Source organism: Triturus cristatus, chromosome 9 (assembly GCF_964204655.1).
Source record: "Triturus cristatus chromosome 9, aTriCri1.1, whole genome shotgun sequence".
In the NCBI taxonomy this organism is placed as follows: domain Eukaryota; kingdom Metazoa; phylum Chordata; class Amphibia; order Caudata; family Salamandridae; genus Triturus; species Triturus cristatus.
Genome location: NC_140592.1, coordinates 446,559,023 through 446,586,095, shown reverse-complemented (window position 1 = coordinate 446,586,095; position 27,073 = coordinate 446,559,023). Strand labels below are relative to the sequence as shown.

General features: G+C 42.4%; 1 protein-coding gene across 1 annotated transcript in view; it reads left to right on the top strand.

The window, feature by feature from the left end:
- The window catches only part of LOC146798112 (cytochrome P450 2G1-like), a 1,220,160-nt gene that overhangs the window by 1,114,885 nt on the left and 78,202 nt on the right, over nucleotides 1-27,073 (top strand). The window contains exon 15 of the mRNA XM_085625336.1: nucleotides 22,461-22,637. Within this exon, the coding sequence (XP_085481462.1) occupies nucleotides 22,461-22,637 (177 nt within the window). The remainder of the gene's footprint in view (nucleotides 1-22,460; nucleotides 22,638-27,073) is intronic.

Sequence of the window (27,073 nt, the reverse complement as noted above, 5' to 3'; positions counted from 1 at the left end):
TCTACAAGTATAGATTTAACACTGAATGAGAAAATTTCCAGATTGGAACGTCTGGAAAAGAAACTCATTAGGACACGCTTGCATGGACATACCCTAGCTAAATATCTCCAAGCTAATGTAATCCCGGTAGGGCTACAGGTTAGGAATGAGCCGGCTATCTTTCTTGATAACCCCAAATTTAAAGAAAACTTTAGTTTTGTATCTAATAACTGCTCTAGACATTGGATGGTGCTGGGCATAGAAACTGCAGTGGAAGAAGTACACCGTCTTACAAAAGAAATCCTTGACCTTAAAAAAGAAATAGTTGAGGATAGAGCATTGCTCAACGCTAAGGAAGCACTAGAGAGATTAGAGAGAACCATTCAGGAGTTTGATGTCTACACACAGGCCACCAAGTTAGACAAATTGGCCAAGGATATCAAATCTTACGACAAGAAGAAAACGTACCCATACCTCCAGGAAGGTTACTACACTAGGGAACAACAAGGAACCTTTACGAGCAGAGGCAGGGGCGGTTTTAGGAGGTATACCACTTTCTCGGGATCCTCCTTAGGCAGTAGCTCAGAGAGTGAGACAGAACGACAAGGCCCTAGCGTAGCAACTCCCACGTTAGGACCTAACCATCAAAACCAACAGAACCAGCAGCCTTTTTTAGTGGAGGAACCATGGTGGGGCCAACGAGGACGAGGCCGCCCTTGGGGCAGACCCAGGGGCAACAGAGGGCAGACATGGAACCAGGGGAGAGGTCAAACACGCAAACAGGCACACTTCCAGCAGGAACCACATGGGGAGATCCAGACACGACGCCAACACTACAGATGGTAATACATAAACCTGATAACCCCATAGTCAATCTGTCTGATTATACACTGACATCTGATGAGCTGGGAATTCTTGAGAGAGGTTTATCCTTTGTTCCGACCAACATGCCTAATGATTTTAACCTTAAAGTTGAGTTACATCACTTCTTTCGTAAAATCCGTTTGAAACATTATTTTCTAAAAACACCCTTCAATCCGGTATTCTCAGGCAGTGGACTTAGACCACCCTCTAAATTTAACCCTTCAGTCCACCTCATGCCACATAAAATCCTGGCGTATGAGCAAGTTGTTACGAGAGACATTGAAAACATTTTGTCTAAACGACAATATGTCAAGTACAATGTCACCAAACAAGAACGTACTGCTTTACAGTCTTTAAAAGATAACCCTAATATTGTGATCAAACCCGCGGACAAGGGGGGCGCAATTGTCATACAAAACTTAGAGGATTATAAGAAAGAGATACTGTCACAACTCACCGTGGAAGGTAACTACTGTAAATTAAGCAAAGACCCCACACAAGATATAAGTCATCTCATAAGCGCAGTCACAGGTAGGGCCCTAAATGATGGGTACTTGAGCAAACTGGAACATGATTACTTGAACAACAAGAATCCTAGACTGCCCACGATTTACACCCTCCCCAAGATACACAAACGCATGCAGGACCCCCCAGGGAGACCAATAGTATCGGGTTGTGGTTCCATCCTGGAACCATTGTGCAAATACATTGATATATTTCTCAAACCTATCGCTGAGGATACCATAACTTACCTTAGGGTGACGTTGCAAACTATACAACTTATTGATGAATACCCCTTTGATCCTGTAACTCATGTACTTGCAACCATGGATATAACTGTCCTCTATACCAACATCCCCCAACAGCCAGCACTCAGATGCATGGAAGCAGCACTCAACACTAGATCTGCACCGCACCTTGTTCCGACCGAGTTCATTATTGCACTACTTGAAATCGCTATGACCAAAAATATTTTCACTTTTCTGGGCCAGTTTTATATGCAAACCAAAGGTGTAGCGATGGGGGCGAGTTTTGCCCCAAATCTGGCTATTATCTATATGACCGAGTTTGAACATCGTTTTGTCCTGGGTGAACTGAACCCTTATCTGAATCACATAGAATTGTGGCGTCGATATATCGACGATGTGGTCTTAATCTGGCATGGCAGAGAGGAGGACCTTCAAAATTTCCACTTATGGTTGAATACATGCTCTACAGATATTCAATTTACCATTGAACACAATAGAGCATCCATCAATTTCCTGGACATCACCATTAAATCTGAGTCTGGCAAACTATATACTAGCCTTTACAGGAAGAGCAGTGAACGCAACACATTATTGCGTTACTCTAGCCACCACCCCCGCAACCTCAGGGATAATCTACCTTTTGGACAATTCCTGAGGTTGCGTAGGAATTGTTCAAAAAAGGAAGATTTTTTCTATGAATCGGCGGGCCTCCTCGCTAGACTTATCGAACGTGGCTACCCTGTGCGCCTCTTGAAAAAGGCACGGAAATGTGCTTGGCATAACCAAGGAGAATTGCTTCTGACCCCTATGACTAATGTGAAATCCAAAGAAGAAAGGCTGGTATGCGTAACCACGTTTAACACAAAAAGCACCATCATTAAAAAGGTCATCAATCAGCACTGGCACCTTGTGTCTGATGAACTAGGCAGTATACCAACCCCACTTCATGCCTTTAAGAAAGGTAAGAACATAAGGGACCATCTGGTGAAATCCCTTTTACCCTTCTCCAAGACCCCCACTCAAACCACCCTATGGGGCCTTCCGTCAGTAAGGGGACACCATAAATGTGGCACATGTAAAGCCTGTCCTTTGACCAGCAACATTCAAGAATTCACTCATGACAATCACACATATGTCCTCAATGAGCACAGCAACTGTAACACATCAGGAGTGATCTATGCGATTGTGTGCCCGTGTGAGTTGATGTATGTCGGACAGACAATCCAGAGGGTGAAATGCCGGATCCTGCAACATTGCAGCCGTATCCGTTGCAAGACACCGGGGGCCCCGTTGGTAGAACATTTCTTGAACGCTGAACACAATGCGGACAGCCTGAGGTGGTGGATTATTGAAAAAGTCAAGCCCAATCCCAGAGGCGGTGATTTCGCTGCTGTCCTCAACAAACGTGAATGTAGGTGGATACATTCTCTGGACACAATTGCTAAAGGTTTGAACTCATTTGAGGAGATTACCAAACAAGTGGCCATTATCAACAGTAGATAATTCATCTTCCCTCTCACTGAATGAGCCCAGTCCTTCCTACTCCTGCATATCCACATATGATTATTGGAGTTACAAGTATGACTACATGCATATACACTTACGTTTTCTCCTGAAACGATACTATGTAACTGGATGTATATATACTTTTTCAAAAGTCCTTTTTGTTATTAATGTAATGTTTCAATCAAGTTGTCTGTGTAACATACGTGTTTTGTCCATTGTATAAAGAATATTTTAATTGAAAGTATACGTGTTATACTTGACACGCTGAATTGAAATATACATTTAGCCAACACATTGTTCTTCAGGGTACCTGGATGCACAGCTGTGGCACTACCCACGGAGCCCCCAGCCGTTGCCCGCAACTTAGTCTTTTTACCCTTTCCCCCGTGCATCTAAATATCACGTTGCCGGTTGCTCCGGTAACCGACGTCCTCGCGGTCCAGCGCGGAGTCAGTACCTGCGCGTTGAGAGAACTCTACGCACCGATTAACTCGGCGTTCGGTAATTTCCTTTCACTTGAATTCTGTTAACTCTTTTAGTCCTTGTATGTCAGGTTTTGATAAGCTAATGGTCCCTCTTGTTCACTGACAGTTCTGAACCTGATCAACTAAAGAGGTTCTTACCCCGCTGAGAGAAGAAACCAGGTAATTATGGTTTCTCCTTACCTGACTGTCTGAGAATCGAAAAGTGACTTACTGCTCAATGACACTATATATATAATTTCTGCAGACCACTGACCCCTAAATCACGAGGGACGTCTGGAACTGTTACCTCACATGCCCCTAACCATAACGGGCCCCTGATAAATCAGGTAAGCGGCCTTTTAGGCCCACCCCCTTTTTAAATAACTCATCTTAAATCTGCCCAACATCCTGATCACCCTTTGTTTTTAATCCCCTAGGCACCCTCTTGCGTCTAGGAGTCACTCAGGTTGCCCTTCTGGTCCTGATGAAGACCCGCATGGGCGAGGTTCAAATCTCCCTCCAGGCCCCCTAGTCGGGTCAAAACGTCGACGCCCCCCCCCCCCCTCCTACCTGGGACACACCAATTTTTCTCGTGCCAGACAATTGAGTTGTCTCCAAATAATCATGTAACATGAATTGCTGTAAATTGTATACGTGACCAGGTTTTGTCAGTGACGGTGAATTATGAACCGTTCACCACTGTGAATTCAAAGAATATCTCTCACAACTATGCTCTATTACTCCTTTCTTCTTATACTCACTCCTTAGCACTTGCACCTATTGCACGTTCCCTCTGGAGCAACCTTGAGTTTAACATTGTATTAAAAATTGTAATTGAATTGTCCAAATGAAGTAAAGATTTGGTGATTTATATTTTTGGATGTTGTGGTTCATATTCAAATGTTAGATTGAACATTGTGAGCTTTCTATAACTGTTTTTTTTCCAGCTCATGACTTAGCAGATTAATTAACTCATGTAAGTGCCTTTGCCACTTTGTTTGAATCATTAATTCAGGACCATTGTCTTTTGTATCAAGATATCACCCAGGTCCTTAATTTACTGGGTCACCCCATTTTTGTAATGGCTCTCAGATACTGTACAGCATAAATGAAATTAATGGTATAGTTAAAAAGACAACCAACCATTTACTGATATACACTTAGTCTGAGAAAAATTTGCTAGGAAACTGTCATTTAAAAATATACACTCTTTTCCCACAAGCCATGGGCAGTACTTTTTTGTGTTACAAGTAATGTTTTGCCCTCTACTCACTGACCCAAAAATATTTATTTGGTATTATTTCCTCCTCTGGTAAATGTATATATATATATATATATATATATCATACATCACACACATAAGGTGTGTAAATAATGTATTCCACGCTATGGTTTCTTTGGAAACTAAGTATGTTTGACATTTCGTTAATACAAGCAATTTTAAAAAAAGATGGGAAAAATTATCCACCTTGCTTCTGTGATCTGATGTAAACAGTTTTTTGTGTGAACCTGCCACTTTTCAGAGAAAAGCTTGTAAAGTATAATTAAGAAATAATTTTGTTAAAACCTTACAGGGAATTTACCATGGTTGGTTGATAATGCTTGTATGTGTTAAATTTGTGTATTTACTTCTGTCACTAGATGGCAGTTGTGGTCTAAATGAGAATCTGCTTTTTCTGGTCGCAGACCACAGTGTGAACACTTTAGATGGCGGCGAACCACTGATGTTAAAATGGTGGACAGCCCTTTATATATGTTTAAGGAGGGTGAATGACAATTTTGAATAAAATATGTTTTAGAATCTGCTTTTTAAATCCTGACTAAATGTATATTTTAAAATGCCAAGTGACCTTCTTTGAAAGGAATTTAAGCCATCTTGCTTAGGGACATGTTCGTAGGGGGTCACTGAAAGTAACCAGAGACAAATGTTCACATAACGTCTGTGAAATTTATCAACCAACCACTGGAAACATGCTCTTTAGAATGGAATGCGTGGTTAAGGAACGTTTTATGTGTCCATACGAATTTGCGGTATTAAAGTAAGCGTGGTAGAAAGCTGCATTGTAAAAAGCTGTGTGGTAGTGGCTCATGTGTAATAACATTTGCGTGTTTATATCATGCGTGATATTTGTATGCGTTGTAAAATCATACAACCCACCTCGAGACAGAGTACAAAGCATATTGAACTCGTTTGCAAATTTGATAAAATATGGAGGAAACGTTATATCTTAAGCCTTCTAAAGCCTTTATTGTTTACTCAATGTAGCCCGGCGTATCTTTTTTTACAGATATTGCACACCATTGATATCGGTGTAAAAATGTCAATTTTTTTACTGCGTGTTTTCTATGCCAGGAAGAACCTCTTGATCTACAACACGAATAACAATGTATGACAATGGACAAATGATCAAATGATATACGTTTTTTTTTAACTAACTCGCTTTTATACGACAAATATAAAAAATATGGAGTTTATTAATAATTTTATTAGCATGGATCAATACAAGTGAATAGAAGAGGAATGTATGCAGGACCTAGATTTGAGGTTTTTAGACTCCTGTTTTTGCTTTCCATATACTTTTGATTGTATATATTAAGTCTTAGAGGGGTTGAGTCAAATAAGGTAATAGATTATTATTCCATCGAAATGAAATGTAAATGTAAATGTAAATGTAGTGCATTTATATAGCGCTCTGCACACCCCTGAAAGGGTCTCTCAGGCGCTGTGCACATACCGCTGTGGAACCCTTCCTGGCCTTTCCCTGTGAAATGCCCACTCCTGGGCACCCCCAAGGTGAAGCTAGGCATCCTAGCGCTTTTGGGGCTGTTGTGGAGATTAAGCAAGCTATTGCCCAGAGTTGCAGAGTGGGACCCATGATTAGAATAGGCACCGAGGCGAGAGAATTATCGGGTCCGGGGAAATTGAGCCGAAGACCCGCCGAGGCGGGAATTGAACCCAGGTCCGGGCCAGACCTCTGCATCAGGGTCTGCGATTTTAAAATATGTATTGTTGTAAATGATGTGGAATTTTAACTGTTTATCTATGTACTTTTTTTATGTGCTTTTATGGTCTAATTTATTTAGATCAAATAAAGTTGATTAATTAATTAATTAAATAATTAATTATTATCCCTTTTTCACTCACCAGCAACTGGGCTATACTTACAGCTCCACAATTTGCACAACGGTGTAAGGCAAAATGATGCCCCCCCTCAAGAAGGGAGGGGGGCTCCTCAGGGGCTGCAGGGGGCTTGTGCTACACCCCTGAATCTGTATTAATAAGATTAAGCACCCTTTCAGAACACTTTGGCTTGATTGACTCCTACAATCTATAATTTTGCATTGTCACTTTAAAAACTTTTTTTTTTTTTTCTAATGGTACAATGCTTCTAACTGTTATTTTAATGCTTATGAATGTTCAGCCCTTTCAATTATTAGTTGCCGCTATTATGTGGTGATTATGTCTGGAGATGAATTTGCATTGCAAATGTAATTTTTTTAGGTGTCACTAAATACAGCTGAGGTAGTCATTATGTGTGGTAATTATGTTTTGAGTGGCAGTGAGGTATCACATGCTGATTCAATATTTATTATAACAAAATCAACATGGTTTCCCTTTTTTCTGACTTTTTTTCCAGAATATTTTCCAAATTCTTCCTAGTGAAACATGTCATGGAAATGATAACTGCAAGGGTGACATTATTATCAATCACATTACACATAATTTCTATTGCTGAGCAAATTTGGATTTGTCCAAACTCTGGTTTGAGTTATCATGTTATATATTGTTACACATAGCCCTTTATCCTGGTTTCCAATAATCTCAATTGTTTCATTCAAGTTCTCAACCACATCAATAACATCAAAGATGAAAATGCTAAATGACAAAATAAATTATTTGAACCTCTCAGCACAACTTCTAAAATAAAGGTGTCATACCAGAGGTATTTCTAAACACTGTATCAAGCAAAACACCTAATATGCTTGTGTCATTCTGGACAGCATATTTGTGCCTATAAGTACATATTGGCAGCAAGTGAAGGTATGAGTAGAAGAGTAATATTTATGTATGGTTGGTGGGTTGGCGTTCACAAACTCTGAGGTTTGTTTAGGTGTGCCTTTAGCCACTATTTAGATTCTACTAATGGTGTATCTGGTTCACGTCTATGTGCAGTGCTTGCTTCTTTACGTAAATCCTGCAAACCAGAGATTCCGCGATTGTCATAAATTTCCTCCTAATTCAATAAAACTAAGCGTTTGTGCAACATAAGCATCAAAACTATGGGGATGGAGTCCTCTCATACCATCAGAATATGTTGTTGTATGAGTGCGAGGGGAAAGAGATCCTCATCCCTTACTCATCATATAATAAGCGTGAAGCCTTTAAGTACTGGTTCTGGCCCAGAGACAGGGGGAGATGCCCCTTTCCCCCTAAATTGAAACTGGTTTTGTAATGGTGTGTCTGGGCTAGAGTTTGAATTTCCGTTGTTGGGGATAAAATCCAATTGATACAAGTAGATCCGGTTGAAATATGTATTTTTTATTCTTTTTTGGGTAGCTGCAAACGAAAAAAGGATGGCACAGCCAACACGTGTTTCGCCCCCTAGTCGGCCATCAGGCCTGGGGCTTCCTCAGGGCTGTATATAGACAATGTCAAACCAAGGTAGGATAAGGACATGGTGTCGTAAGTCATGTGTATATTATATACATAGTGAGGGTGATTTGGGAAGAATTATAAAGTCGTAGGGAGACGCAGCATTGAAAGGCAAAATGTAAGTGAGGGAACAGAGAAAGAAAGTAAGGTGAGGAAGGGATCAAGGTAAACGTGCGGCAGATATGGATAAATTTAAAGAGACAAGGTGTGTTGTCAGTGAGGGAGACAGAAAAATAGATAAGAATATGGTACAGAGTGTTATCGATTTAGAGGGAGAGAATAAGTAGTTGTGATTAGATAGTGAGAATTAGAACACGAAGGTGGGTATAATTAGTGGAGAGTATTACACAAGTTTCAGTTGAAAGCACATTTTGCAATTATAAACAGTACCCGGTATATGTATAAGCGGGAGAGAACAAAATATGAGTTACATTGAAATCAACAACCGTTCATATGTAGAAAGAATATAAGAGGAAATGTGGATCACATAGTAGTATGATGAGCAATTAAAATCAGCATTTAGAAATTAGCATGGCATAGAGCAATTTCATAAAATGGAAGTTACGCGATTTCAAAGGACGTGTAGAATCAGTTATTAACAGTTTTAAAGACAGTAATGCATAACCACAGTCGGTGTTGTGAATTATTGTTTAAGAACATAGTGTTATCGAAGAGTTGAATGAATTTATAGTTACAGTTGCGATTTATGAGAAGGCCGCATCCGGTAACCGGGTCAAGCACGAAAAAGAGGGAGGAAGGGTTCACATTAGTCTTAGGAGCGAATGGGGATTTTGCGCCAAGAGTAACTAAGTGACTTCGTATGTTTATAAAGTGTTGGTGCTTCCTAGGTCACATGGTCTAGTTCATTGTTATTATTTATTAAAATAGGAATTGTGGCAAGGCATATGACTAGTATGTTGTGCCAATACTGTGAATCAGTGACCTCGTGAGGTGTGAGGTACTGCTGTGTCATGCCATATAAGAAAATGTAGGCATTTTAACGAGTGGGAATAAGGGGGCATTTAATTTCACAAGTGAAAGTTTGGACGGTGCAGGTAGCGGTTTGTTGATAGTGCAATTTGTATAAAATGAGTAGGAACTAGTTAATAAGGGTGCAGTTATTGCCGAGTGCGAGTAGTGCTTTTAGGTGTTTTTATGCTTGTAAAAGTTCGAAGCCGCACGCGGAGGTTAATCCATACGGGGTCCAAGATCGTGTTAATAATGGAGTGAGGCATACGCATGCTCTAGGCGATCAAGTGAGCAAGTGTAAATGAAAAATTAGATATGCTTAGGGTTTCCTTACCGGGTGGTCAGGTAATTCGGTATTTAATAACGAGGGTTTAAATACCCGAAGATTTCTAAAAAGCGGAGAAAACACAAGGGGGAAGGAAATAAGCAAGGAAAATTGTAAGCGGAAGGCATTATTTAAATGCTGGGTGACAGGGAGGGGGAGCGTGGGAAGGAGTCCCTTACCTCTGGTCTCGGCTAATGCCAGGTGTTGCAGTTGTCCAAGTCGCGGTAGTAGTGACAGCTCGTGGTAGCGAGCAGTGAAAAGGAGTCATGTGAGAGAACTTCCGGTTCAATACCCGGAAATGAACGGGTGCTTTTGCTGAGCGCCATTTTGGGTTGGGGGTACATCGGGATGGGCGAGATTAGAAAGTGACGGTCAGCAGTTATTGTGGGAACTGAGTGAAGTGCAAGGAGATAGTAAATTTAAAGATTTTTAGAGATCAATAGTCAAAGAGAGTAAATGAATGTGCCAGACATTGTAATTACTTGAAGCAATATGCTAGAACATTAGTATAGGAAATATTAACAGCACATAAATCCATACACTCTGATTCTATAGGCTGGACGGTGGGCAGAGTAATGTTAATTAACACAGAAGCGTCCATTAGTCACAATGTATGCTAGCAGGTTTCCGTACATATTATTGTATAAATAACGATCATTAGTTATTATAGGAACTGAATAAGGGTGAAAATAATTGGCGGGGAAAGAGTAAAAGAACAATATCAAAAGAAAGTAAGTGTGTCAGGTATTATAATCACTTAAAAACGATTTCCTAGAAAATTAGTATTACAATTAATGATAGCACATATATCTCCAGGCTCTGAAAAGCTGAATCAATAGACAGGGCGATGGGCAGAGTCGTGTTAAGTCACACTAAGGCGCCCTTAAAGCACAAAGTATGCTATCACATATCCCTACATATTGTTGTATCATCTGAAAAAATGGCAGAAGTCAGGAGGGTATGCTGTATGTTTCTTGATGGTATTTGGGGAAACTTATTTGGGGTTATTGTAGACAGCAGACACGTTGTGTTAGTCCTAGGGTAATAGGTGGTGCGGTTGTAGCAATGTGTTAGGGCATCTAGTCGTCTCCCAACCATATATGCATTTCCGCATCCTTATTGAGCCCCAGATTGGTGGTTTTATAGTTCATTATTAGTTCACTTTCGCGTCTTCGGAGTTTGAGTTCGCGGTCTCCCCCTCTTTTAGCTTGGTGTACAATCTCCAAACCAAAGAAGCGGAAGTCTTTTTTGTGGGGATGATGGTCTTCAAAGTGTTCAGTAAGTGGATGGCCTGAGTGATGTTTGTGGATGTTCCGGTAATGTTCCTGAATCCTGGTCCGTAGTGGTCTGATTCTACTTCCGATGTATGGAAGATTGCAGGGACAGATTATCACATAGACACAGAATTTGCTGTTGCAGTCAATCCATTCTTTTATGAAGAATTCTCTTCCTTCAGTTAGTAGGACTTTTGTTGTTTTGTTGTTGCTAAGTTTGCAAATATTGCAATTTCTGCAGATGTGGAATCCTGGAGGTCTGTCCAGGAAGGTGCTGACCATGTTCCGTTTGTCCACAAATTCTGATTTGCACAGGAGGTCTTTCAGATTAGGGGCGCGTCTGAATGTTATCTCTGGATATGTTTTTAGGTCTTGATTGAGGTTTGGTGTTTGTTGAAGCAGATGCCAGTGTCTCTTGAGGCTTTGTCTAATTTGGTGGTGGCCGTTATTGTAGTCCGTTATGAAGCGTATAGCTGAATCGTTCTTTTGTACTTCTCCTTTGTTTTGTCTGAACATCTGTTTTCTTTCAATTTTGGCAACTGTAGTCATTGTGTTTTTGAGCATTGATTGTTCATATCCACGTTGTGTAAGTCTAGACACCAATTCTTCTCCTTTTGTTTTGAAGACCTCATCTTCACTGCAATTTCTGCGTGTTCTTAACAGTTCTCCCTTAGGGATGTTTCTTATGTTGTGTCGTGGGTGGAAGCTATCGGCACGTAGAATGGAATTGGCAGCTGTTTCTTTCCGATAGAGTTTGCTTTGTAGGGTGTTGTCTTTTACATAGAGAGTTACATCCAAAAAGTTGATCTCTTCCTTGGAGAAGGTATGGGTCGTTTTAATTCCCCATGGGTTTTGGTCTAATTGCTTCAGAAATCTTTTGAGCAATGTCTCATCTCCTTGCCAGATACAGAGGATGTCGTCTATATAGCGTCGCCACATTACAATATGGGCGGTATATTCCGTGAACTCAGGGTCCCATAGCCAGAATTTTTCCACATGGCTCATCAGGATGCAGGCGTACGGCGGCGCAAATTTGGCTCCCATAGCCGTACCACGTGTCTGTCGGTATATCTTTCCATTGAAACTGAAGACATTGTTTTTTAAGCAGAAGTCAAGCATTTCCAAAGTCATTTTATTGCTTTCTAATAGGTTTGCCGGTTGTGTCCATAATGATTGTTGCACTGCACTGAGTCCGTCTTGGTGTTTGATAGATGTATAGAGACTGACAATGTCTATACAGACCAGTATGAAGTCTGGTTCCCAGGTGATGTTTTGTAATTTGTCAAGAATGTCCTTAGTGTCTTGGATAAAGGATGGAATCTCCTTCATGAGACCTTGTAATTTCCTGTCAACATATTCCCCAAGTCTGGAGCATGGTGAGTTGATGCCTGCTATGATGGGTCTACCTGGTGGGGGGTAAGTTCCTTTGTGGATCTTTGGGAGGAGATATAGAGTGGGCATCGTAGGATGTGCAATGTACAGAAAAAGTTTTTCGGATTGTGTAATAAGTCCAGAGGTGTACCAGTTATTAAGCATAGTTGTAATTGATTTAAGTATGTCTTTTGTAGGGTCTGTTGTAAGGAGTTCATAGCAGGCTGTGTCGGCAAGTTGTCTATTGGCCTCTTGGATGTAGTCGTCAATGTGGAGTGTCACGGGATTTCCACCTTTGTCAGCCTCTTTGACAATTAGGTCCTTTCTTTCCTTAAGGTTTTTGATGGCATTTCTTTCTTCCTTTGTAATGTTCTGTGGGAGGTATTTGGATTTTTTGCGGTATTTTGTGTGTTCGTGTTCCAAATCATGCATGACTGCTAGGTGGAAGGCATCAATGCTGTTGCCTGCAGGTAATTGTGGTAAGAAGGTTGATTTTTTGGCTAGTTTGCTGTCAATTGAGAGATTTGTGTCAATTCCAAGTTCAAGTGCAGTTCTGGTTAGAGAATCTGGGTCATTGTTAGTCTCACTGAGGTTGGTCAATAGGTCTACGTTTTCGAGTTCTTGAATTGAAAGTTCAGATGTTATTGGTGTGGCAGACGGCTCATGTCTCATGTATTGGTCTGCAAAGAACACTTTTAATTTTAATCTGCGGATGAATTTGAACAGATCTATTCGTGTTCTTGTTAGATTCCATGGGGCCGTTGGGCAGAAGGATAGTCCTTTGTTGAGAATGTTGTCCTCTTGTTTGGATAATTGAATGTGGGATAGATTCTTGACAAAATTTAGTGGTGTTATGTCCTTCTTTCCATCTCCTTTTTTCTTGATCTCGTAGTGACGCCCATTGTTGGCGTCTGTTGGCGTCCAAATTGTTGGGAACCTCCCATGGTTGAAGTATTTGTGATGTTTGTTGTTTTTATACCGAGTCGGTAACGTAATACCTCCTCTAAAAAATTGACCTTGCATCTTGAGTTATCGCCCTCGGGTGCAGGTGCTGGTGAGTCGATGTCTGAGCTGGTAGTTGCTCCACTTGGTTGTTCTGTGGTGTTAGTGTTGGAGGTATCTTGAGGTTTGGTGTCGTATTTTTTAGCGAAGGTGTAAACTCTTCCAAATTGATAGTCTAGTTGGTCCCTCCTGAATTTGCAATTCTTTCTTTTAATGAGATCTTCTTCAAATTCGTCTATTATTTGATTAAGTATTTCGTAGTTCTTCCTTGTGAGATCTCCCCAATTAGAATCTTCAATGTGCTTGCTGAGATTGTCTACTTCAGTTTTCGCAAGGTTGTATTCTTCTTGTGAATGATCAATTAATTGTCTAATCATATTGTTGGAGCATTCCTTTAGGTTCTCTTCCCATTTTCCTATGTATTGGGGGTTGGTGGTGTCTGATGGTGGGAAGATAAGTATTCTAAGTCCCCGTGGGATCCGGTCAGCTTCAAGGTATTTTTTGAGTGATTCTGCTTCCCACCACTTGCTAGTTTCTCTCTTAACTGCACGTTCCAAGTTCTGGAATGTACTCCGTGCAGATGTTGGGTTGGGTTTTGGGTTTGAGTTTCTATTGGATACTGGTTCCGTTGAGAAGGTCTCTTCAACCCTAGTCGAACGTTGTGCTCGTCGGTCTTGGCAGAAAGCCATGTGATCAGAAGGTAGTTCTAAGGCCTTGTTCTTTTTGTGAAATCCGTAGAAAAATAAAAGCTTGCTGATTATTCAGGGATGTGATCTTCAGGTTTGTTGTATGAGTGCGAGGGGAAAGAGATCCTCATCCCTTACTCATCATATAATAAGCGTGAAGCCTTTAAGTACTGGTTCTGGCCCAGAGACAGGGGGAGATGCCCCTTTCCCCCTAAATTGAAACTGGTTTTGTAATGGTGTGTCTGGGCTAGAGTTTGAATTTCCGTTGTTGGGGATAAAATCCAATTGATACAAGTAGATCCGGTTGAAATATGTGTTTTTTATTCTTTTTTGGGTAGCTGCAAACGAAAAAAGGATGGCACAGCCAACACGTGTTTCGCCCCCTAGTCGGCCATCAGGCCTGGGGCTTCCTCAGGGCTGTATATAGACAATGTCAAACCAAGGTAGGATAAGGACATAGTGTCGTAAGTCATGTGTATATTATATACATAGTGAGGGTGATTTGGGAAGAATTATAAAGTCGTAGGGAGACGCAGCATTGAAAGGCAAAATGTAAGTGAGGGAACAGAGAAAGAAAGTAAGGTGAGGAAGGGATCAAGGTAAACGTGCGGCAGATATGGATAAATTTAAAGAGACAAGGTGTGTTGTCAGTGAGGGAGACAGAAAAATAGATAAGAATATGGTACAGAGTGTTATCGATTTAGAGGGAGAGAATAAGTAGTTGTGATTAGATAGTGAGAATTAGAACACGAAGGTGGGTATAATTAGTGGAGAGTATTACACAAGTTTCAGTTGAAAGCACATTTTGCAATTATAAACAGTACCCGGTATATGTATAAGCGGGAGAGAACAATTGTCTATATACAGCCCTGAGGAAGCCCCAGGCCTGATGGCCGACTAGGGGGCGAAACACGTGTTGGCTGTGCCATCCTTTTTTCGTTTGCAGCTTCCCAAAAAAGAATAAAAAATACATATTTCAACCGGATCTACTTGTATCAATTGGATTTTATCCCCAACAATGGAAATTCAAACTCTAGCCCAGACACACCATTACAAAACCAGTTTCAATTTAGGGGGAAAGGGGCATCTCCCCCTGTCTCTGGGCCAGAACCAGTACTTAAAGGCTTCACGCTTATTATATGATGAGTAAGGGATGAGGATCTCTTTCCCCTCGCACTCATACAACAAACCTGAAGATCACATCCCTGAATAATCAGCAAGCTTTTATTTTTCTACGGATTTCACAAAAAGAACAAGGCCTTAGAACTACCTTCTGATCACATGGCTTTCTGCCAAGACCGACGAGCACAACGTTCGACTAGGGTTGAAGAGACCTTCTCAACGGAACCAGTATCCAATAGAAACTCAAACCCAAAACCCAACCCAACATCTGCACGGAGTACATTCCAGAACTTGGAACGTGCAGTTAAGAGAGAAACTAGCAAGTGGTGGGAAGCAGAATCACTCAAAAAATACCTTGAAGCTGACCGGATCCCACGGGGACTTAGAATACTTATCATCCCACCATCAGACACCACCAACCCCCAATACATAGGAAAATGGGAAGAGAACCTAAAGGAATGCTCCAACAATATGATTAGACAATTAATTGATCATTCACAAGAAGAATACAACCTTGCGAAAACTGAAGTAGACAATCTCAGCAAGCACATTGAAGATTCTAATTGGGGAGATCTCACAAGGAAGAACTACGAAATACTTAATCAAATAATAGACGAATTTGAAGAAGATCTCATTAAAAGAAAGAATCGCAAATTCAGGAGGGACCAACTAGACTATCAATTTGGAAGAGTTTACACCTTCGCTAAAAAATACGACACCAAACCTCAAGATACCTCCAACACTAACACCACAGAACAACCAAGTGGAGCAACTACCAGCTCAGACATCGACTCACCAGCACCTGCACCCGAGGGCGATAACTCAAGATGCAAGGTCAATTTTTTAGAGGAGGTATTACGTTACCGACTCGGTATAAAAACAACAAACATCACAAATACTTCAACCATGGGAGGTTCCCAACAATTTGGACGCCAACAGACGCCAACAATGGGCGTCACTACGAGATCAAGAAAAAAGGAGATGGAAAGAAGGACATAACACCACTAAATTTTGTCAAGAATCTATCCCACATTCAATTATCCAAACAAGAGGACAACATTCTCAACAAAGGACTATCCTTCTGCCCAACGGCCCCATGGAATCTAACAAGAACACGAATAGATCTGTTCAAATTCATCCGCAGATTAAAATTAAAAGTGTTCTTTGCAGACCAATACATGAGACATGAGCCGTCTGCCACACCAATAACATCTGAACTTTCAATTCAAGAACTCGAAAACGTAGACCTATTGACCAACCTCAGTGAGACTAACAATGACCCAGATTCTCTAACCAGAACTGCACTTGAACTTGGAATTGACACGAATCTCTCAATTGACAGCAAACTAGCCAAAAAATCAACCTTCTTACCACAATTACCTGCAGGCAACAGCATTGATGCCTTCCACCTAGCAGTCATGCATGATTTGGAACACGAACACACAAAATACCGCAAAAAATCCAAATACCTCCCACAGAACATTACAAAGGAAGAAAGAAATGCCATCAAAAACCTTAAGGAAAGAAAGGACCTAATTGTCAAAGAGGCTGACAAAGGTGGAAATCCCGTGACACTCCACATTGACGACTACATCCAAGAGGCCAATAGACAACTTGCCGACACAGCCTGCTATGAACTCCTTACAACAGACCCTACAAAAGACATACTTAAATCAATTACAACTATGCTTAATAACTGGTACACCTCTGGACTTATTACACAATCCGAAAAACTTTTTCTGTACATTGCACATCCTACGATGCCCACTCTATATCTCCTCCCAAAGATCCACAAAGGAACTTACCCCCCACCAGGTAGACCCATCATAGCAGGCATCAACTCACCATGCTCCAGACTTGGGGAATATGTTGACAGGAAATTACAAGGTCTCATGAAGGAGATTCCATCCTTTATCCAAGACACTAAGGACATTCTTGACAAATTACAAAACATCACCTGGGAACCAGACTTCATACTGGTCTGTATAGACATTGTCAGTCTCTATACATCTATCAAACACCAAGACGGACTCAGTGCAGTGCAACAATCATTATGGACACAACCGGCAAACCTATTAGAAAGCAATAAAATGACTTTGGAAATGCTTGACTTCTGCTTAAAAAACAATGTCTTCAGTTTCAATGGAAAGATATACCGACAGACACGCGGTACGGCTATGGGAGCCAAATTTGCGCCGCCGTACGCCTGCATCCTGATGAGCCATGTGGAAAAATTCTGGCTATGGGACCCTGAGTTCACGGAATATACCGCCCATATTGTAATGTGGCGACGCTATATAGACGACATCCTCTGTATCTGGCAAGGAGATGAGACATTGCTCAAAAGATTTCTGAAGCAATTAGACCAAAACCCATGGGGAATTAAAATGACCCATACCTTCTCCAAGGAAGAGATCAACTTTTTGGATGTAACTCTCTATGTAAAAGACAACACCCTACAAAGCAAACTCTATCGGAAAGAAACAGCTGCCAATTCCATTCTACGTGCCGATAGCTTCCACCCACGACACAACATAAGAAACATCCCTAAGGGAGAACTGTTAAGAACACGCAGAAATTGCAGTGAAGATGAGGTCTTCAAAACAAAAGGAGAAGAATTGGTGTCTAGACTTACACAACGTGGATATGAACAATCAATGCTCAAAAACACAATGACTACAGTTGCCAAAATTGAAAGAAAACAGATGTTCAGACAAAACAAAGGAGAAGTACAAAAGAACGATTCAGCTATACGCTTCATAACGGACTACAATAACGGCCACCACCAAATTAGACAAAGCCTCAAGAGACACTGGCATCTGCTTCAACAAACACCAAACCTCAATCAAGACCTAAAAACATATCCAGAGATAACATTCAGACGCGCCCTTAATCTGAAAGACCTCCTGTGCAAATCAGAATTTGTGGACAAACGGAACATGGTCAGCACCTTCCTGGACAGACCTCCAGGATTCCACATCTGCAGAAATTGCAATATTTGCAAACTTAGCAACAACAAAACAACAAAAGTCCTACTAACTGAAGGAAGAGAATTCTTCATAAAAGAATGGATTGACTGCAACTGCAAATTCTGTGTCTATGTGATAATCTGTCCCTGCAATCTTCCATACATCGGAAGTAGAATCAGACCACTACGGACCAGGATTCAGGAACATTACCGGAACATCCACAAACATCACTCAGGCCATCCACTTACTGAACACTTTGAAGACCATCATCCCCACAAAAAAGACTTCCGCTTCTTTGGTTTGGAGATTGTACACCAAGCTAAAAGAGGGGGAGACCGCAAACTCAAACTCCGAAGACGCGAAAGTGAACTAATAATGAACTATAAAACCACCAATCTGGGGCTCAATAAGGATGCGGAAATGCATATATGGTTGGGAGACGACTAGATGCCCTAACACATTGCTACAACCGCACCACCTATTACCCTAGGACTAACACAACGTGTCTGCTGTCTACAATAACCCCAAATAAGTTTCCCCAAATACCATCAAGAAACATACAGCATACCCTCCTGACTTCTGCCATTTTTTCAGATGATACAACAATATGTAGGGATATGTGATAGCATACTTTGTGTTTTAAGGGCGCCTTAGTGTGACTTAACACGACTCTGCCTATCGATATGTGATAGCATACTTTGTGCTTTAAGGGCGCCTCAGTGTGACCTAACACGACTCTGCCCATCGCCCTGTCTATTGATTCAGCTTTTCAGAGCCTGGAGATATATGTGCTATCATTAATTGTAATATTAATTTTCTAGGAAATCGTTTTTAAGTGATTATAATACCTGACACACTTACTTTCTTTTGATATTGTTCTTTTACTCTTTCCCCGCCAATTATTTTCACCCTTATTCAGTTCCTATAATAACTAATGATCGTTATTTATACAATAATATGTACGGAAACCTGCTAGCATACATTGTGACTAATGGACGCTTCTGTGTTAATTAACACTACTCTGCCCACCGTCCAGCCTATAGAATCAGAGTGTATGGATTTATGTGCTTTTAATATTTCCTATACTAATGTTCTAGCATATTGCTTCAAGTAATTACAATGTCTGGCACATTCATTTACTCTCTTTGACTATTGATCTCTAAAAATCTTTAAATTTACTCTCTCCTTGCACTTCACTCAGTTCCCACAATAACTGCTGACCGTCACTTTCTAATCTCGCCCATCCCGATGTACCCCCAACCCAAAATGGCGCTCAGCAAAAGCACCCGTTCACTTCCGGGTATTGAACCGGAAGTTCTCTCACATGACTCCTTTTCACTGCTCGCTACCACGAGCTGTCACTACTACAGCGACTTGGACAACTGCAACACCTGGCATTAGCCGAGACCAGAGGTAAGGGACTCCTTCCCACGCTCCCCCTCCCTGTCACCCAGCATTTAAATAATGCCTTCCGCTTACAATTTTCCTTGCTTATTTCCTTCCCCCTTGTGTTTTCTCCGCTTTTTAGAAATCTTCGGGTATTTAAACCCTCGTTATTAAATACCGAATTACCTGACCACCCGGTAAGGAAACCCTAAGCATATCTAATTTTTCATTTACACTTGCTCACTTGATCGCCTAGAGCATGCGTATGCCTCACTCCATTATCAACACGATCTTGGACCCCGTATGGATTAACCTCCGCGTGCGGCTTCGAACTTTTACAAGCATAAAAACACCTAAAAGCACTACTCGCACTCGGCAATAACTGCACCCTTATTAACTAGTTCCTACTCATTTTATACAAATTGCACTATCAACAAACCGCTACCTGCACCGTCCAAACTTTCACTTGTGAAATTAAATGCCCCCTTATTCCCACTCGTTAAAATGCCTACATTTTCTTATATGGCATGACACAGCAGTACCTCACACCTCACGAGGTCACTGATTCACAGTATTGGCACAACATACTAGTCATATGCCTTGCCACAATTCCTATTTTAATAAATAATAACGATGAACTAGACCATGTGACCTAGGAAGCACCAACACTTTATAAACATACGAAGTCACTTAGTTACTCTTGGCGCAAAATCCCCATTCGCTCCTAAGACTAATGTGAACCCTTCCTCCCTCTTTTTCGTGCTTGACCCGGTTACCGGATGCGGCCTTCTCATAAATCGCAACTGTAACTATAAATTCATTCAACTCTTCGATAACACTATGTTCTTAAACAATAATTCACAACACCGACTGTGGTTATGCATTACTGTCTTTAAAACTGTTAATAACTGATTCTACACGTCCTTTGAAATCGCGTAACTTCCATTTTATGAAATTGCTCTATGCCATGCTAATTTCTAAATGCTGATTTTAATTGCTCATCATACTACTATGTGATCCACATTTCCTCTTATATTCTTTCTACATATGAACGGTTGTTGATTTCAATGTAACTCATATTTTGTTCTCTCCCGCTTATACATATACCGGGTACTGTTTATAATTGCAAAATGTGCTTCCAACTGAAACTTGTGTAATACTCTCCACTAATTATACCCACCTTCGTGTTCTAATTCTCACTATCTAATCACAACTACTTATTCTCTCCCTCTAAATCGATAACACTCTGTACCATATTCTTATCTATTTTTCTGTCTCCCTCACTGACAACACACCTTGTCTCTTTAAATTTATCCATATCTGCCGCACGTTTACCTTGATCCCTTCCTCACCTTACTTTCTTTCTCTGTTCCCTCACTTACATTTTGCCTTTCAAAGCTGCGTCTCCCTACGACTTTATAATTCTTCCCAAATCACCCTCACTATGTATATAATATACACATGACTTACGACACCATGTCCTTATCCTACCTTGGTTTGACATTGTCTATATACAGCCCTGAGGAAGCCCCAGGCCTGATGGCCGACTAGGGGGCGAAACACGTGTTGGCTGTGCCATCCTTTTTTCGTTTGCAGCTACCCAAAAAAGAATAAAAAATACATATTTCAACCGGATCTACTTGTATCAATTGGATTTTATCCCCAACAACGGAAATTCAAACTCTAGCCCAGACACACCATTACAAAACCATCAGAATATGTTGACCTAGTTCCTGGCAAGCTCGCAGTAAGCCATCTGGACCCCTAAACTCTACAGGGTACCTGATGGTACCTGATGGTGTCTGCAGCCTCTGAACATGACAACCGTAATTCACCCAAGGAAATTGTGGTTGTCAACTCAGGCGAGACCCAAGGGAGACACAAGAAAAGCACTAATTGTAACACCAACGATTTATAGAAGCAATTAGATTCTTGTGTAAAATATGTGTGCTGCAATTATTAGTAAAAGAAAACAAATCATGGTACCCAGTGTTACAAGAATGGTGAAGAAGATGAATAATTCAACCATTATAATTGCTGCATTGATCATATGAATGAATATAATTGCACTGCAGATCCTAGACAATATAGGGTGGAGGTGATTCTGCCAGATACCTTAGAGTGGTTTAACTCCTCAATTACCTGCATGTGCTTGCCATCTGGTAGCCAGTCTTGGTGTAGAGCAGACTGCCATCCCTCTCAGGATGGTGATGGGATTCAACCGGTCTAGATTTTAGGCACGGGCAACCTTGACAATCCATCTAAATGCTCCTCTGTTGAAAATAAAACTGGACCCATTCAGTTTGTGCCTGAGCTTTGGTATAGCTGTCATCGTTGATTCTACCCACCCAGAGCTGTCGCCGAACAGACAACTAACAAAATGACATTGCGCAGCGTATCCAGTCCTTGAACAGTATGTTCTAAGGTATGATAATGTGTCTATGAAGAAATGTATTTGTAAGCAAACCTTTTCTGAGAAAACTGACTCATATGGGCTTGCAAGCAAATGTGTGTTAAAAGTCATCGTTAAAAAGATGCCAACTTTAAACGTGAACATGTAAATTGGTGACATGAGAGAGACTATAAACTAGTCATATGATTGACTAAAACTTTGAGACAGCTTCCAGATTCTCAATGGATCTCATTTTAAATAATTAGAAGAAGACAGGGTGAAGTTAGGGAAGCAATATCTGCTATGACCTTTTTTATCTCAGTCTTGCAGGTTCTTTTTCTTCGCCGCTTTCTCTCTTTATCACTGTTTTCCTACATTTCTAATCCCTTTTCTTTCTCCCTTTATTGTCTCTCTCTTGACCTCTGAGTCAAAGTTTGATGATGACATATAAAGTCTTGATCATCAAAAATTAGAACACAGTAATCACTCTATGTGTACACCTTGTTTAACAGGAATATTTCCACTTCCTATTTCTGGAGTAATATACTGCTAAAATTATGATGACCTGAAAATGTAACAAAATGTCATGGTCTAAATTCAATGAAACTTCCTAAGCAGACTATTGCATGTGAGGTAAAGTGCACCGTGATGGGGTTGTTTCACAAGACACTTATTCGTTTTCTTTCTGTCAACATAGTTGTAAATGCCTGACACTTTTATGTTAACTTCTTGATTACTTCCACTGCAGCTGCTCTTTGTCTTCCCCAAAATCATGAAACATATACCTGGACCACACAGAAAAATTTACAGCAATTACCAGAAGCTGGGAGCTTTTGTGGCAAAGCGACTGAAACAGAACAGAGAGACACTGGACCCCAACCATCCCCGGGACTTCATCGACAGTTTTCTTCTGAAAATTGAGCAGGTACTGGATTGATATTGAATTGTACGTTCTTGAGTGTGTAAGATAAAGAATAGAAAGAATGAGTGAATGCTATAGACAGCATTCATTGTGAGGTGGACGACTTGAGATACAATGGTCCTCAAATATTCTATGGAGTTGTAGATGCATTTATTGGTCAGACCGCCTCTGAGTGGCTCTTAGGTTCAGCAATGCACACCCACCACAGGTGGAGAAAAATATTAGGTTCACTGGAAAATAGGTTTGGCTGGAAATACTTGACACACACATTCTTTTGTCCTACTGTACTGAGCAAGCAACAGAAATGTGATTCAGTGGCTATCCCTCAGGATAGAGATGCTGTGTTGTCGCAGAGCTTTTGCTCGCAAGCCAGCTGTAAATACAGTCCTGTCTAATAACCCAGGCGACCTTTGATCATAAGACATCCCAGGCTATATTATAATGTGCCGCCCCTGTTATGTACAGAGCCGAGCACCTTTTTTAATTCACCTGCAGTGTGTAAAGTGAATTCAATTAACCCAATGTATCTCTGAGTTAGTGCATTTTTTAGACAGCACAGCTTAGAAACAGAAAGAGGCAAACCTTGCACATTGTTCAGGTTATGCTTGGTTCTGTGCTGTGCAAGTGTAGTGCATCCTGATATAACCCCAGGAGTCATTCCACAAATGTGCTGCCAGTCAAGGAGGGCTAAATGACTCGACAAACATATTACAGCATAGAATACTCTAAGAGATTAGTTCTGCCATGCACTTACAACTCTCTTTTGGATCCATCAGGATTTTAAAAACTCAATCAAGAGGAATACTCAGTCAACTGTTGAGAAGACGGGCATTGGATAATACATGCACCACTTTCTTAAGAATGAATTAATCAATAAAAACACTTCACAAATCTGTGACCATTATCCACTAAGGCATAAATATATGAACACAGTTCCTGACTTCTGACTCCTGACCCAAATTCTTTGGTTGCTACTTAGGCTGTGAGCTTTTGGCAATTAGTCAATTCTGAAATAGATGTGCTAGAAGCAAAGCATCGGACAAAACAAACTTAAACAAGTTTACCAATTTGCCCATGCCACAACTGATTGAGAATCACACCTACAGCATGTATCATTAGGAAGAAAAATCATAGTTGTAAAAGTACACCATATCAACTCTTCAGCTCCTTCCTCGTCTTTCTACTGTGAGGTTTACCCTGAATTCCTAAACTAGCCAACCCTTTCATGCCTTTTTCTCTGTCTATGGAGCACAACTTCCTGGATTGTGCCTCTTCCAGGAAAAGCACCACTGTTTTTTTTTTGGGCATCTTCTTTTTTGTGGTGCAGGGACTCATGTTACTTCGCCCTTCATTGATCCTGTTGGAGTGCACTGAGTGCAGGAGAGTGTTCAATGCTGCAGCAAGTTGGACACCAGAGTACAGTCGGTAGAGCAAGTATGTGGCTGAATGGACGGGTGGTGCAGGAGCCTGATTTATCTCTGAGGTCTTAACTACAAAGGGAATAAGTGCTTGAGAGGCCCGCGCATGTTTCCTAGCAGAGGCCGACACTCCGGCTCTCCTGAGGGTGTGCGCTGAGATAAGGGAATCTTCTATGAAGGAAGCTTCTCCATAATTTGTAGGTGAAGGAGCCCGCATCCATAACTTTAATAGCAGTCCTTGGTGTTTTCCTTGTGTTATTTTAATGGGAGAGCTTTCTAACATGAATATTATTTGTGCCTGTGCCCTTGTTTTCTCCTCCATGCACGTTTCTTGCTTCCCTTTTCCTGTGCTGCTCCCCAGCGGCCCCTTCCCCTGCCATTCCTGCTCCCACCTCCCAGCTTCGCTTCCCTCCCCCTTCCCTATTTAATGGCGGACCCTGCTCGGGTGTATGAGCAGGACCTCTCACCTCCTGGCCAGAGTCCCGCTCTCCACTCAAGCAGCTCCGCTGTAGCCTTGCCTGCTGCTGCTCCAGACACCTCACTTCCAGGCAGGTGTTTGAGGCCCTCCTCCATCCGCAGGCTCCTGCCTGCTCCTCATCCCTGGTGGTCCAGTGGGAGAGCCTTGCTCTTCTGCTGTTCCACTGTTGTCTGTCTGTGATATTGTGCCCGTTTTGTCTTTGTGTCTTTTGTCTGTCTCTCATTGTAATGTTATTGTACTTTTTGTGCCTATTTGTCTGTGACTCTGGTTTCTGCCCTTTTCATTCGTTTTTTGTTCCTGTGTCCTTGTTTTCTCCTCCGTGCCCATCTCTTGCCACCCTTTTCCTGCCGCTGCTCCCCTGTGGCCCCTCCCTTCCGCTGTTCCCGCTCTCGCCTCCCAGCTGCACTTCCCTTCCCCCTTCCCTATTCATTGGTGGCCGCTGTGCGGCCGTGCTGCTGGCATGCTGAAGGCGTGCCAAAAGCAAGGCCCGTCTGCACCTGTCCACGACCCAATTGCAACCAGCGCCAGAAACCCTGGATTTCTGTCCACCCACATCTATGACTCAGCCACCCTCCTCGCTCTTAACCCCGGAAGGAACAACAGCTCCTATCTGTCTACACCGAAATCCACCCATGGCCAGTTCCCCTACTGACACTGCCACCAAACCTTCCCCACCCTCTACACCCCCACGGCCTTTGCCCCATGCTGAACGCCAACACCTCCAAAGCCCTGAGGTGCATCCTTCTCAACATGCGCTCCGTGCAGACACATGCTGTAGAGATCTGGGACCACCTCGACACTAATTTCGCCTGACGTCGCCTTCTTCACGGAAACCTGGACCAACTCCACCTCTGCCTTCGACATCGCCACATCCCTTCCTGATTGATACAAGATCCAGAGAAAGGACCACCCCAACTGCCCAGGAGGAGGACTTGCCATCGCACACAAGAGCTCCCTCCGATTCACCACCTCCAGCACGATCGAATCCATCTCTGAACACCTCCATTTCCAGATACAGACCAGCCCCAGAACCACCTTACATGGTACCCTCACCTACAGGCCCCCCAGACCTCCAACAGTGTTCACCACTACCATCGCCGACCTCATTGCACCCCACGTCATCACCTCCATGGACTACATACTCATCGGAGACCTCAACCTCCACCTCAACAACCTCAACGACTCCAACTCCTCCACCCTCCTGGACAACCTCCACAATCTCGGACTGAAACAGCTCATCACCACCGCCACCCACAAGGCAGGACACACCCTCAACCCCATCTTCGCAGGGGGGAACAACATCCACTTCAGCCACACCATGAAACCCCTCGGGACGGACCACCACTGCATACACTTCCACATCGACAATCCCACCCCCCAAACCTGCACTCCGCCCACCGCAAAGGAACTAGAGCAAGGTCATCTAGGAGCACCTCCACTCCACCCTCAACCGCGATGCCCCGTCCACCTCGACCAATGCCAACCTAGCAGCCAAAGAACTACACAGATGGATCACCACCTGTGTAGACAAACTTGCACCCCTTCGCAGCCCTGAAAGACAGTGCCCCAGATAGGCCACCTGGTTCACCTCCAACCTCCAAGAATCCAGACGCACCTGTTGATGCCTCGAGAAGAATTGGCGAAACAGTAAAACTTTGGAAAACCCACCACATACACGAATGCGATGACAGAATACCACCAACTCATCAGATCAACCAAAAGGACCTTCATCCAGAACAAGATCACTGCCACATCCCGCAACTCAAAGGAATTCTTAAGTATAATCTAAGAATTCACCAAACCCCCCAGTGAGGCCACAGATATCAACCCCTCCCAGGACCTCTGCAACAAGCTCAGCTCCTAATTCCATCTGAAACTCAAGTCCCTCTACAACAACTTCAACGAACGGACAACGGACCACAAAACCACTCCCTCCTCCAACAATGCCAGCCAACCCACCATCTCCGCCTGGACCCCAGCCACCACGGAAGACACCAAATTGACCATGAAAGGCATCCACTCAGGAGCACCCATAAACCACTGCCCTCCGCACATCTTCCACAGAGCAGCCGCCGCCATCGCACCAGAACTACGAGGCACCATCAACACCACCATTGAAACAGGGATGTTTCCCAATGACTGGAAATGTGTAGAAGTCAAGCCCCTGCTCAAGAAGCCAGCGGAAGATCCTTCGGACCTCAAAAACTACCGACCCATCTCCCTCCTCCCCTTCGCAGCCAAAGCCACAGAGATGACTGTCAATGCCCAACTAATGAGATTCATCGAAGAAAACTCCATCCTCGACCCCTCCCAATCTGGATTCCACGGCAACAACAGCACCGAGACCACTCTACTCACTGCCACAGACGACATCTGCACCCTCCTCGACCAGGGCCACACCACGGCCCTGATCCTACTCGACCTCTCCGCAGCCTTCGACACCGTCTCCCGCCACACACTCACGGCCAGATTCCATGATGCCGGCATACAGGGAACCGCCTTCGAATGGCTCCGCTCCTTCCTCGCCGGCAGAACCCAAAAAC